A 14,299-nucleotide genomic window follows, 5' to 3' on the forward strand; every position below is an offset into this window, starting at 1 on the left:
CTTGAAGGGATTGATCCTTGCCTTGTTTCAGAATCACAGAGATACATGAGTGCAGAAAGTCGTTGTGTGGGCGGGTCCCTTTCAGGAGAGCATGGAACAGGTCAAGTGAATGGGGAGCTAAGATGCCAATAAAGGATTTGTAATACGAGTAGGGAAGATCATCCTGTCCTGGGGATTTATGAGAGGGGAGGTGCTTAACAACATCCAGAATTTCTTCCATGGTGACCTCTGCGTTTAAAGAACTGACATCAGAAGGTGATAATACGTGGCAGATGTAGTGAGTCAAAGAAAGCATTAAAAACAGCCATCTGGAAGGGGGGATGGATATCAGGAGCGAGGCAGTTATAAAGCTTCTTGTAATATTTCCAAAATATTTTAGCCATGGCATGTAGGTCATAAGTGGGTGTGCTGTCAGGTTGGTTTAAATGACCTGAAAGAGGGTTTATTAAGGAATCGACGTTCCACTGCGGTAATTGGTGTAAAAAGGATTGCCTAGCTTGGGTGGAGTCTTTCTTTAAAAGAGCGCCAATAGAAATACAAAGGCCTTTGATGACGGCCTTATGGGCTTCCCAATGGGCGGAGGGTGATTCTACTGTGCCAACATTTAAGTGAAATAAGTGCCCAAACCTTGGGACAAACTCCTCTCAAATCTGCTCTGTACGTAGAAAACTTTCACTGAAGCGCCACTGAAACTCTAGAAGCAGAGTTAGAGAGAATGACGTCTAATGTTAATGAGGCATGATCTGACCATGTTATCGGGTTGATCTCTAAAGAGACTAGAGAGGGGATCATGGGAGCAGTGATAAAGAAGTGATCCAGTCTAGAGTACATGTGGTGTGGATTAGAGTAGAACGTGGAGGGGATGTTTAATCCTCCAGGCGTCAAAGAGGCGATGCTCCCTAATCAATTTGCAGAAAGCTGTAGCTATGGAGCATAGCCTCTTCGACGGAGTGGGGGTGAAGAGCACTCTTCTGTCTTTAGGAGGTGACATGACCAGGTTAAAATCTCCTCCAACTATCATACAAGGAGTTGAAATCGAGCTTGTCTGGGAAAGAAATAACAGTTGACCAGAGTAGGGAGCATACAAGTTCAAAGGTACTAATGGAGTATAAGCATACATACATACATACATGCCAATAGAACAAAGCGACCACGTGGGTCGACTCGAGAGGAGGAGACCCTCAGGGAGCAATTTTTCCTAATCAAGATAGCTACTCCAGCTTTCCAGGAGGGGTCAAAAGCTGACTAGGATTGAGAGAAACTCTTGGGAGGCAAAATTAAACGAGCCACCCTGCTTGAATTGGATGAATATCTGCTCCCGAGGATTTAAACTCCTTCAGAGCCATCCACCGTTTTTGGATTGAATTAAGGCCTTAGACATTATATGATAACAGCTTTAGAGCCATTATGAGGTAATAATGAGTATAGTAGCTGTATAACCTGAACATACAATGTGAATATCATCGATAAGACAAGAAATTGAACATAGGCGGACAACCAGAATTCAATTAAGAGAACAGGCCTAACAATAACAAACGTGTCATAAAAATCAGGGGCCGTAGGGGAGACGGCTGAAAGAGCAGAGAATGCTAAAGATATCAAAGATATAAACCCAAGGCATCGAAGATGTCTCGAGTCGTCAGGGCTAGGAGCCCGACGTACAAAGGGATAACATGGCAGCTGTCTCCAGATGACAGGTGCCTACTGCAGCTGGCCTTGTAATGACTAAATTGGTAGGAGATTTCCACCGGCCGATTTTACCCATGTGTGGGCTCGCGGTTGTCCAGATTCGAATGAGGGCTCTCCCAGGTCTGTAACAGCTTTAGAAGAGGATCGGGAGGCTTTTGCTGGCTGAGGATCAGCGGAGTTCACCCGTTACACGTCCACCATCTTGAGATGCCGCGCATGCGCCCCGGAATTAACTGTTTTATTTAAAAATCTTCCTATTTCAGAGCAACTACTTAGTTAACAAGAAGACGGATGACATATTCAGTAAAGATAGGAAATCAGCAAGTAGGACATGTATAAAAGTTTTTGCCTGAAGATCTGCTTTAAGGCAGATGAATAATGACATGTTTTAAGGCACTCCACGAAATTAGGACCAAGGGTCAATTTTAAAAAGGATCTAGCATATGTTATTATTTGAGATATACCATTGTGTAGAATATTGTGATACTCTGATAGATAAATGGGGTATTGTCTTATTTACTACAAAATACTGTATAGCTATATTTTCTAAAAGAACATATTATATAGTTTTAAAACTGGGGTTACTTGTTTCAGTACTGAAAGATTACGAAATGGAAACACTTTTCAGAAATAAACATGCAAGTCTAACCAAAACCAATATAAGTTTTGGATGGATGTTGTCAGGTTCAACCACTCATCAGTTCAAAGTGAACCTGTGCTTTGCTCATGTAAAGCAAACAGATTCACACTAATGTGGTCTCCACCAGTTTTAAATGCCTTCCTTTTGTCCCTTAACCATTTGCTCGGCCAGAGAGGTAAAGGAGAATTAGACCTGCATAAGACGATCCATGAGAGAATGCTAGGTGCCTGAGTAGCTGACTGCCATGCACCAACATTTCAGTAGGTGAGGAGGTTACATGCTCCTCCATTACATGAAGTACTGAGTACTTTTCTCTGCTCCTAGAAATGGAGCAAAGGATGGCATGTACAGTGGATATAAAAGGTCTACACACCCCAGTTAAAATGTAAAAAAAAAAAAAAGTCAAAGATATAAATATAAATAAATAATTTCAGAAATAATTTCAGAACTTTTTCCACCTTTAATGTAACCTATCAACTCAGTGGAACAACAAACTGAAAACTTTTAGGTGGAGGGAAGTAAAAATAAAAAACTAAAATAATACAGTTGCATAAGTGTACACACCCTTAAACTAATACTTTGAGTGCTGGAATAAAATCAAAAGGTGCTTCAGCAGTCTTTTTGGGTAAGAGTCTATCAGCATGGCACATATTGACTTGGCAATATTTGCCCACTCTTCCTTGCAAAAACTCTGTCAGATTGCGAGGGCATCTCTGGTGCACAGCCCTCTTCACATCACCTCACAGATTTTCAATTGGATTCAGGTCTGGGCTCTGGCTGGGCCATTCCAAAACTTTAATCTTCTTCTGGTCTTAATCTTCTTCTGGTGAAGTCATTCCTTTGTTGATTTGGATGTATACTTTGGGTCGTTGTCATGCTAAAAGATGAAGTTCCTCTTCATGTTCAGCTTTCTAGCAGAAGCCTGAAAGTTTTGTGCCAATATTGACTGGTATTTGGAACTGTTCATAATTCCCTCTACCTTGACTAAGGCCCCAGTTCCAGCTGAAGAAAAACAGCCCCAAAGCATGATGCTGCCACAACCATGCCTCCCTGTGGGTATGGTGTTCTTTTGGTGATGTGCAGTGTTGTTTTTGCACCAAACATATCTTTTGGAATTATGGCCAAAAAGTTCAACCTTGGTTTCATCAGACCATAACACATTTTCCCACATGCTTTTGGGAGATTTCAGAAGTGTATTTGCAAAATTTAGCCAGGCTGTGATGTTTTTCTTCATAAAAGGCTTTTGTCTTGCCACTCTATCCCACAGCACAAACATATGAAGAATACGGGAGTTTGTGGTCACATGTACCACACAGCCAGTACTTGCCAGATATTCCTGCAGCTCCCTTAATGTTGTTGTAGGCCTCTTGGCAGCCTCCCAGACCAGTTTTCTTCTCGTCTTTTCATCAATTTTGGAGGGGTGTCCAGTTCTTGGTAATGTTACTGTTGCGCCATATTTTCTCCACTTGATGATGACTGTCTTCACTGTGCTCCATGGTATATCGAATGCCTTGGAAATTCTTTTGTACCCTTCTCCTGACAGACCTTTTAACAGTGAGATCCCTCTAATGCTTTGGAAGCATCCATAGCTTCTGCTGGTGGATGTGACTAAGAAAATGTCAAAAAACACCTACTAGAACAACTGAACTTTATTTGGGGTTAATCAAAGGCACTTTAAATGATGGCAGGTGTGTACTGATAGTTAACATGATTTTGAATGTGATTGCTCAATTCTGAACACAGCTACATCCCCAGATATAAGAGGGTGTGCACATTTATGCAACCACATTATTCTAGTTTTTTGTGTTTAAAAAAAAAAAAAAAAAAAAGAAGGTGGTTTCAGTCTGTTTTTCAATAGAGTTGTACAGTGTACAGATCATTTTAAGAAAAAGTGAAAAAAAGTGGAAAAAGTTCTGAAATGATTTATCTGTCTCATTTATTTTACATCACAGAAACCTAACATTTTAACAGGGGTGGCATACAACATATGTATAAATACAGGTATATTAAAGACAAGATGTTGATGCATAAACACAGCCCATAATAGTTTACTTAAAAAATGGTAAACTGTCTTCCTTCCATCCAATACACAAAATTTAAACATATTCAATAAAATTTTTGAAAACAGTCAGGAACATGCAATGAACTTACTGTTATCTTTATGTGATGTGCAGTGCAGAGAGCCATCAGGTGAAGTGGAAATATGTTCAATAGCTGCACCTAAACGTGGCAGAAATTCTTTTTTCTGTTCCAAGCTGAAAGACCACTGTACCAGCACAGATTCAACACCACCACTAAATAACACAGTACCTAAACAAAGAAAATAGAATTGGTACAAAAATACATGTGTGCCTTACTGTTATATTGTTACAGAATAATTTCAGAAAGAGTTACTACATTTCAACACAAATACATTTGATAAATATTTAAAATGTTTCTAAACCTATGACCCTGCATTCACTATATCTGGTCTTCCACAGTACACGGAAATGCAATTATTTTAGTAAATACTGTTTTTTATAGGCAGTATATAGCAGTCTTGTGACTTCTATCGGTGTCCAGCCGAGCACTGGTTATAGCTTGTAGGAGTTTACATTCTCCTCTGACTATCCTAGCAGTCTGCATGACCCTTGACTCTGTCTGGACTGTGTTGATTGGCCCTGTGCTGATCACATGCACCCTAACAAAAAAAAAAAAAAAAAACTCTAGTAATACACACCAAACTGAGCATATGCAGAGTGCCTCTTCGGGCTCTATACTATCAGCAGATTGATTGGGGATTGTGGAAGAAGGGGAGGATCAGAGAAGACAAGGTCAAACCGCCTCTTTACACAAAGTGGAAGATTAACCCATCAGGTGCCACGGTGACTATAACAAGCAAGCTTTACTGAATATACAGACTACTTTTACTGTTGTGGGTTTATTAACACTTTAAGGCCTTGCCTCCATCCAAAACTGGAATACTCTGGGGACAGTTCAGACAACATCCACCCTCCTACTCTACCCAAATAGATAAATAGGGATGGCCTGCATACTAGCCATATTACCAATTCCAATATTACAATGGATTTTGAAACACTAACACTTTATTTTTCTCTAACTAGTGGCTAGGTCTCAATGAAACTAGCTTTGAAAGCTACCTTCCCAGGCCCCCATTTCACATATATTCCCCATTTCGCCACACCCTTTATGATGTATCTTCTCCAAAGTTGAGCGGAGGTAAAAAAAAGAATGGTTTAAACATATTGCAAATGCAATTTTTTTCTGGGTGGGGAGTCTAGCATTTTCTGCATAGTTGAATTAGCATTAGTAGCTAAATTGCAGATAAAAAAAAAATAAAAAGTTTCCAATTTTACTTTGGAGAATTAGGAATACAAAATGAGGGCTCCCAGGTAACCCATGAAAGTTGAAGAATCAGTTATATCAGAGCTGCATGTTGCTAGAACACAATTAGTATTTAAATGGTGACTCTTTCACATTTTTCAAACATTCTTTATGAGCCCCAGTTCACATGTGTGTTTTCCGATGCAATTTTATAGGGCCAATTTGCCTGACAACTAAAAAAGTATGTTTTCCTATTGAGGGTGTTCAGATAGATGCAGGTGAATCACATAGTGTTTTCCTGAAAAAGAGACCAGTGTGTTTAGTATTTTGCAATTTGAAATTGAACTCTATAGATTAGAATGGAAAGTAGTGGAAAACAATGCATTTTCAATTGGTGTTATTGTAACAGAGTGTATATTATCAGATTTTGGATTGGTAGTCCATGGAAGGAAAGAGAGAGAGAGAGAGAGAGATGGTCGATCTATGTTAAAGGCAAATGAAAAAACAGAAGTTAAAATGGCATTGATCTTATGCAATCGCATTAAAAACGCATTGGTGTTAATAGAAAACTGTATCTGATTCGCACTGCTGGATCGCAGTCCAAAACTATGTGATTTTATAATGCACATGTGTGAACCGGGGCTAACTGTTTGAAGAGACGCTGTTGTTCTTTTCCTGGGAAAGAACCTCAGCAAAAAGATTGGTGGATCACAGAATGGGTTAACGTAGCCAAACACATATAGCTGTTAAATGGAGAATAATCAGTTTATTGTTTGAGATGATAATCCAGAAAGTTAATGCCACAATGATCTCTGAAAGAGTTCTGGCAATATGAACTGACTCAAGATACACCTTCCTATAAATTGCCCTGGCCTGGCGATTATGGCAGTATTTGGTAGTATGGATCTGATCACCACAACCTTAAGGTTCTTGCTACCTGTATTAAAACTATGGCAGGCAATTAAGTTTTGTTTACTTTGGCTAATAAATCTTTTGCAAGTAAATAAGACTAAACACAACTAAAGACTCTAGTAGCTCAGGACTTGAAATTTTGAGCCCTGCATATCCAGGACTTAAGAGTTACTCGCCACCAGTTGCCCCACCAAACCCCTACCCTGCCCAGGAGGGAGGGGAGGAAGGGTGGGGGGGGTTTTGGAGGAAGGGATGGGTGGGAGAGAGGGATGGGGTGGAAGGGATGGGATGAGTGGAAGGGAAGAAGGGATGGGTGGAAGGAAAGAAGGGATGGGTGGAAGGAAAGAAGGGATGGGTGGAAGGGAGGAAGGGATGGGTGGGAGGGAAGAAGGGATGGGTGGAAGGGAAGAAGGGATGGGTGGAAGGAAAGAAGGGATGGGTGGAAGGAAAGAAGGGATGGGTGGAAGGAAAGAAGGGATGGGTGGAAGGGAGGAAGGGATGGGTGGGAGGGAAGAAGGGATGGGTGGGAGGGAGGAAGAGATGGGTGGAAGGGAGGGAGAGATGGGTGGAAGGGAGGGAGGGAGGGATGGGTGGAAGGGAGGGAGAGATGGGTGGAAGGGAGGGAGGGAGGGATGGGTGGAAGGGAGGGAGGGAGGGAGGGAGGGGTGGAAGGGAGGGGTGGAAGGGAGGGGTGGAAGGGAGGGAGGGAGGGGTGGAAGGGAGGGAGGGAGGGGTGGAAGGGAGGGAGGGAGGGGTGGAAGGGAGGGGTGGAAGGGAGGGAGGGAGGGGTGGAAGGGAGGGAGGGAGGGGTGGAAGGGAGGGAGGGAGGGGTGGAAGGGAGGGAGGGAGGGGTGGAAGGGAGGGGTGGAAGGGAGGGAGGGAGGGGTGGAAGGGAGGGAGGGAGGGGTGGAAGGGAGGGAGGGAGGAGTGGGTGGAAGGGAGGGAGGAGTGGGTGGAAGGGAGGGAGGGAGGGATGGATAGATGGGTGGGTGGAAGGAAGGGAGGGAAGGAAGGAAGGGAGGTATGGGTGGGAGGAAGGGAGGGAAGGAAGGAAGGGATGGGTGGGTGGAAGGGAGGGAGGGATGGGTGGGTGGAAGGAAGGGAGGGATGGGTGGGTGGAAGGGAGGGATGGGTGAAAGGAAGGAAGGGAGGGATGGGTGAAAGGAAGGAAGGGAGGGATGGGTGAAAGGAAGGAAGGGAGAGATGGGTGAAAGGAAGGAAGGGAGAGAGGGAGGGAGAGAGGGAGAGAGAGAGGGAGGGAGGGAGGAATGGGTGGAAGGGAGGGAGGGGTGGAAGGGAGGGAGGGGTGGAAGGAAGGAAGGGAGGAAGGAAGGGAGGGAGGGAGAGACGGGTGGAAGGAAGGGAGGGAGGGAGAGACGGGTGGAAGGAAGGGAGGGAGAGACGGGTGGAAGGAAGGAAGGGAGGGAGAGAAGGGTGGAAGGAAGGAAGGGAGGGAGAGACGGGTGGAAGGAAGGGAGGGAGAGACGGGTGGAAGGAAGGAAGGGAGGGAGAGACGGGTGGAAGGAAGGAAGGGAGGGAGAGACGGGTGGAAGGAAGGGAGGGAGGGAGAGACGGGTGGAAGGAAGGGAGGGAGGGAGAGACGGGTGGAAGGAAGGGAGGGAGGGAGGGACGGGTGGAAGGAAGGGAGGGATGGGTGGAAGGAAGGGAGGGATGGGTGGAAGGAAGGAAGGAAGGAAGGAAGGAAGGGAGGGAGGGAGGGAGGGAGGGATGGAAGGGAGGGAGGGAAGGAAGGAAGGAAGGAAGGAAGGAAGGAAGGGATGGATGGGTGGAAGGAAGGGAGGGAGGGAGGAAGGGAGGGAGGGAGGGAGGGAAGGGAGGGAGGGAAGGAAGGAAGGAAGGAAGGAAGGGATGGATGGGTGGAAGGAAGGGAGGGAGGGAGGAAGGGAGGGAGGGAGGGAAGGGAGGAAGAGAGGGAAGGGAGGGAAGAAGGAAGGAAGGAAGGAAGGAAGGGAGGGGTGGGTGGAAGGAAGGGAGGAAGGGAGGGGTGGGTGGAAGGGAGGGAGGGAGGGAGGGAGGGGTGGAAGGAAGGGAGGGGTGGAAGGAAGGGAGGGGTGGAAGGAAGGGGGGGTGGGTGGAAGGAAGGGAGGGAGGGGTGGGTGGAAGGAAGGGAGGGAGGGATGGGTGGAAGGAAGGAAGGGAAGGGAGGAAGGTCGGACTCACATGCTCAGTCAGAAGCATCAGAGCTGTTGGCTGCTCTGTGTACAATTTCCTGCCAACGCATCCTCTTCTGAGAAGCTACAGGGACTGGAGTGTGGGAGGGCACATGGGGAGGCAGAGAAGATCCAGACTTTCTCCCCTCTTCTCCTATTGGTGTGGAGGATGAAGGGAGGAGCTGGGCATTGAGGAGCACACGGGGTGGGGGCGAAAAAGAGACGGAACGATCAGAGATGGTTGGTGCAGCAGTGGGGCAGTGACAAGCAGCGATCTCCTGTATGTCTTTCAACGAAGCAGCTGGAAGCAGCTTCTCCTCCTCTCCTTCCAGCTGCTTCATTGAAAGGCATACAGGAGATCGCAGCTCGTCAATGCCCCCCCTGACGCCACCGCACCCCCCCCCCCACATAAACACACACCCCTAGTCCCGGCGTTGCTCACCCCACCTTATTTCCACTCGCCCAATGCGAGCGGTTGAGTGGAAATTTTGAGGGCTGTTCTATGTATAATTTTCTATTGTATGAATAAACTCTTTATGGAAAAAAAATGAGACTTAACACAATAAATTAAATACACGTGCAAAAGGGACAAGAGTTTCCAATACAGACCATGCACAGAAAAGGCAAGATCAGCAACAGCATCGTGGTGCCAGTGAAGGGTGGAGTATGTGTATTCTTGATTGTGATTGAAATTTCTCCTATATAAAAAACAGAAAGCAGCATATTTTGCAATCAGAAGCATTGTTTTAGCTTTCATTTCTTTTTTTGTTTCCCGGCTCAGGGATTCTCAACTTCAAAATGTTTACTTGTACCATCTCAACCTATCAGAGGTACACTATGGAATACAGGTTCCACTGCCTCAGAAGCAGAGAAATGACCAAACAGCAATAACACTAAATATGTATGTAAACCCTAGCAAACATTTCTTGCTCTTTTCTCATTTTTAAAATATACCTTTTAGATTGGTTTGTTATATTTGTCCAATTCTAGCAAGAAAAAAGTACCCATTGATCCTGCGAAAAATCAACCAAAGATAAGGTGAGTTAGCGCAGAGTTGTCTCCCTAGTGTTACATTACAAAATACATGGAAGATAAAGGTTTCTTAAAAGTTTCAAGTTGAAGGGAAGGCCCTCCAAGGTGATATTCTCTGAAATATTGCCTGTGCCATGCGCAACAGAGGAAAGACTTTGTCTAAGAGGGAAGGATTTGGGCTTCTAAAGCACTGGGATAACTTTTCATTGGGGTGCAACCTATATGCTAAAAATGGTTTGCACCTAAATGGAAGAGGGTCTGCTGTGCTGGGGGAGAGGTTTATGGGAAGGCTGGAGGAGTATTTAAACTCGAATTGAGGGGGGAAGGAGTATTAGCTTATAATTGAGCAGACAAGTCATACAGGGGTCAGTCCCTATTGGTGGGTCGAATGGGGGGGGGGGGGTGCTTTGGCAGGTGATAAGAGGGTTCCCATGTTACAAACAACCATTGGAAAAAAAAAATATTCAAAACGCGTGTGAAAAATATGACAATGAATTAAAATGTTTGTTTACAAATGCCAGAAGTCTGCCAAGGTGCGATGGAAGCTTTGGTGCATGGAGAGAACTAGGATTTAATTGTTATTGCTGAATCTTGGCTTCATTCTTCACACTATTTGGCTATTAACAATCCTGGCTATGCTCTCTTTCGGAGAGACAGGATAAAAGGAAAGGTGGTAGTGTGGTAGTGCAGCGCTGAAACATGACACACAGTAAGAATAAAAATAACAAATAATAATGATGATAATAATACATTTATAATTAATATTGGTGATATCAAATATAAGTGGATGAAGTGCTATGATTGGCGCAATAAAACGAAAATAAGTGCAACTGTGAAAGTCTTAAAGCAAAGAGTGTTCATAAAGTGGTGAAGGCATGACACAATCGGGTCCGCAGTGTTGCAAACGGGTCCTGTTGCACAGATGGTGTCAAGTTATTCCGTGTGGCTTTATCCGTGTGGGAGATTTGTAAAAATGCACACTCACCAGATGAGCATAATTAAAGCGCAATATGTTAAATGGTATATTACAACCGAGAATCAGCAGGAAGCCCCCTTTAAACGGATCAGACAGGCAGCGTGGGAAAGGATCCCTCCTCTGGATATGAGACTCCTCTGCAACCACAATTCCACTGGGGTCTCAGTCCCTTTAAGGTGCTCCTAGAATCCAGAGCTACTGCAAGGATCTCTCTCTCTCTCTCTCTCTCTGAACATTTATGGACTGTAAACCACCCCTCTAGGTCCTGCCTCCCCAGGGATTGGTGGCAACTCTATGAATATTCATAGAGTTGCCACCAATCCCTGGGGAGGCAGGACCCAGAGGGGTGGTTTACAGTCCATAAATACTCAGAGAGAGAGATCTTTGCAGCAGCTCTCTGGATTCTAGGAGCACCTTAAAAAGGGGACTGAGACCCCAATGGAATTACGGTTGCAGAGGAGTCTGATGTCCAGAGGAGGGATCCTTTCCCGTGCTGTCTGTCTGGTCCTTTTAAAGGGGGCTTCCTGCTGATTCTTGGTTGTAATATACCGTTCAACATATTGCGCTTTAATTATGCTCATCTGGTGAGTGCGCATTTTTACTAATCGCCCGCATGGATAAAGCCACACGGAATAACTTGACACCATCTGTTCAACAGGACCCGTTTGCAACACTGTATGCTGACCCCATTGTGTTATGCCTTCACCACCTTATGAACACTCTTTGCTTTAAGACTTTCATAGTTGCACTTATATTCTTTTTATTGCGCCAATCACAGCGCTTCATCCACTTATATTTGATATCACCAATATTAATTATAAATGTATTATCATAAATTATTATATATTATTTTATTCTGTGTGTCATGTTTCAGCACTGCACTGTTTTCTGTTTGTGTACTTGGGACTTTGACAGAGTTCTCCACACACGGCTAATGTGTAAGGTAAAGGCTTGGAAAAATCTGTTTGTAAATGGATAGAAAACTGGCTAAAAGACAGTATTCAGAGTAGTGGCTAATGATTCATACTCTGAATGGTCTACAGTTATTAGTGGTGAACCCCAAGGTTCAGTGTTGGGACCCTTACTTTTTAATATATTTATAAATTATATAGGGGGGGGGGGGGGGAGAAAGCACGCGAGAGGGGGTGGAGGGAAAAGAGAGCGATGGAGGGGGGGAAGAAAGAGAGAGCGATGGAGGGGGGGGGGAGGGGAAAGAGAGCGATGGAGGGGGGGGGGAAGAGAGCGATGGAGGGGGGGGAAAGGAGAGCGATGGGGGGGGGGAGAAAGAGCGATGGGGGGGGGAGAAAGAGCGGGGGAGGGGAAAGAGAGAGCGATGGAGGGGAGGGGAAAGAGAGAGCGATGGAGGGGAGGGGAAAGAGAGAGCGATGGAGGGGAGGGGAAAGAGAGAGCGAAGGAGAGGAGGGGGGGGGGAGAGAGGGGGAGGGGAGGGGAAAGAGAGAGCGATGAAGGGGAGGGGGGGAGAGCGAGGGGGGGAAGAGAGAGCGAGGGGGGAAGAGAGAGCGAGGGGGAAGAGAGAGCGAGGGGGGGAGAGAGCGAGGGGGGAAGAGAGAGCGAGGGGGGAAGAGAGAGCGAGGGGGGGAAGAGAGAGCGAGGGGGGAAGAGAGAGCGAGGGGGGAAGAGAGAGCGAGGGGGGAAGAGAGAGCGAGGGGGGAAGAGAGAGCGAGGGGGGAAGAGAGAGCGAGGGAGGGGAAAGAGAGAGCGATGGAGGGGGGGAGGGGAAAGAGAGAGCGATGGAGGGGGGGAGGGGAAAGAGAGCGATATGGGGGGGGGGGAAAGAGAGCGATGGGGGGGTAGGGGAAAGAGAGCGATGGGGGGGTAGGGGAAAGAGAGAGCGATGGAGGGGAGGGGAAAGAGAGAGCGATGGAGGGGAGGGGAAAGAGAGAGCGATGGAGGGGAAAGAGAGCGATGGAGGGGGGGAAAGAGAGAGCGATGGAGGGGGGGAGGGGAAAGAGAGAGCGATGGAGGGGGGAGGGGAAAGAGAGAGCGATGGAGGGGGGAGGGGAAAGAGAGAGCGATGGGGGGAGGAAAGAGAGAGCGAGGGGGGGAGGAAAGAGAGAGCGAGGGGGGGAGGAAAGAGAGAGCGAGGGGGGGGAGAGGAAAGAGAGAGCGAGGGGGGGAGGAAAGAGAGAGCGAGGGGGGGAGGAAAGAGAGAGCGAGGGGGGGAGGAAAGAGAGAGCGAGGGGGGGAGGAAAGAGAGAGCGAGGGGGGGAGGAAAGAGAGAGCGAGGGGGGGAGGAAAGAGAGAGCGAGGGGGGAGGAAAGAGAGAGCGAGGGGGGGGGAGGAAAGAGAGCGAGAGAAGGGGAGAGGAAAGAGTGCGCGAGGGGGGGTGGGAAGGAACCGCGAGAGGGGGGAGGGGAGAGAGAGCGCGAGGGGGGGGAGACAGCGCGAGGGAGGGGGAGACAGAAAGAGAGAGTGCGAGAGGGGGGGAGAACGCGAGAGGGGGGGAGAGCGCGAGAGGGGGGGAGAGAGAGCGCGAGGGGGGAGGAGAGCGCGAGGGGGGAGGAGAGCGCGAGGGGGGGGAGAGCGCGAGGGGGAGCAGAGAGCGCGAGGGGGAGCAGAGAGCGCGAGGGGGGGGAGAGAGCGCGAGGGGGGGAGAGAGCGCGAGGGGGGGGAGAGAGCGCGAGGGGGGGGAGAGAGCGCGAGGGGGGGAGAGAGCGCGAGGGGGGGAGAGCGCGAGAGGGGGGGGAGAGCGCGAGAGGGGGGAGAGAGAGCGCGAGGGGGGAGAGAGAGCGCGGGGGGAGAGAGCGCGAGGGGGGAGAGAGCGCGAGGGGGGAGAGAGCGCGAGGGGGGAGAGAGCGCGAGGGGGGAGAGAGCGCGAGGGGGGAGAGAGAGCGCGAGGGGGGAGAGAGAGCGCGAGGGGGGGGAAGGGGAAGACACAGCGCGAGGGGGGGGAGGGGAAGACACAGCAAGAGGGGGGGGGAAGGGGAAGACACAGCAAGGGGGGGGGGAAGGGGAAGACACAGCAAGAGGAGGGGGGAGGGGAAGACAGCGAGGGGGGAGGGGAGGGGAAGACAGAGCGAGGGTAGAGGGGAAGACAGAGCGAGGGTAGAGGGGAAGACAGAGCGAGGGTAGAGGGGAAGACAGAGCGAGGGTAGAGGGGAGGGGAAGACAGAGCGAGGGTAGAGGGGAGGGGAAGACAGAGCGAGGGTAGAGGGGAGGGGAAGACAGAGCGAGGGTAGAGGGGAGGGGAAGACAGAGCGAGGGGGGGAAGACAGAGCGAGAGGGGGGGAGAGAGAGCGCGAGAGGGGGGAGAGAGAGCGCGCGAGAGGGGGGAGAGAGAGAGCGCGCGAGAGGGGGGAGAGAGAGAGAGCGCGAGGGGGAGAGAGAGAGAGCGCGAGGGGGAGAGAGAGAGAGCGCGAGGGGGAGAGAGAGAGCGCGAGGGGGAGAGAGAGAGCGCGAGGGGGAGAGAGAGAGCGCGAGGGGGAGAGAGAGAGCGCGAGAGGGGGAGAAGAGCGCGCGAGAGGGGGAGAAGAGCGCGCGAGAGGGGGAGAAGAGCGCGCGAGAGGGGGAGAGAGAGCGCGAGAGGGGGAGAGA

The 14,299-nt window shown here is 48.5% G+C and overlaps 1 protein-coding gene across 1 annotated transcript in view; it reads right to left on the reverse strand.

Moving 5' to 3' along the window:
- The window catches only part of WDR75 (WD repeat domain 75), a 163,416-nt gene that overhangs the window by 118,175 nt on the left and 30,942 nt on the right, over positions 1–14,299 (reverse strand). The window contains exons 8-9 of the mRNA XM_089692704.1: positions 9,346–9,434; positions 4,481–4,639 (exon numbers count right to left, since the gene is read on the reverse strand). Coding sequence (XP_089548830.1) covers positions 4,481–4,639; positions 9,346–9,434 — 248 coding nt within the window. The remainder of the gene's footprint in view (positions 1–4,480; positions 4,640–9,345; positions 9,435–14,299) is intronic.

Source organism: Staurois parvus, unplaced genomic scaffold (assembly GCF_062004578.1).
Source record: "Staurois parvus isolate SC_StPar_1 unplaced genomic scaffold, SC_StPar_1.0 ptg000601l, whole genome shotgun sequence".
Lineage (NCBI taxonomy): Eukaryota > Metazoa > Chordata > Amphibia > Anura > Ranidae > Staurois > Staurois parvus.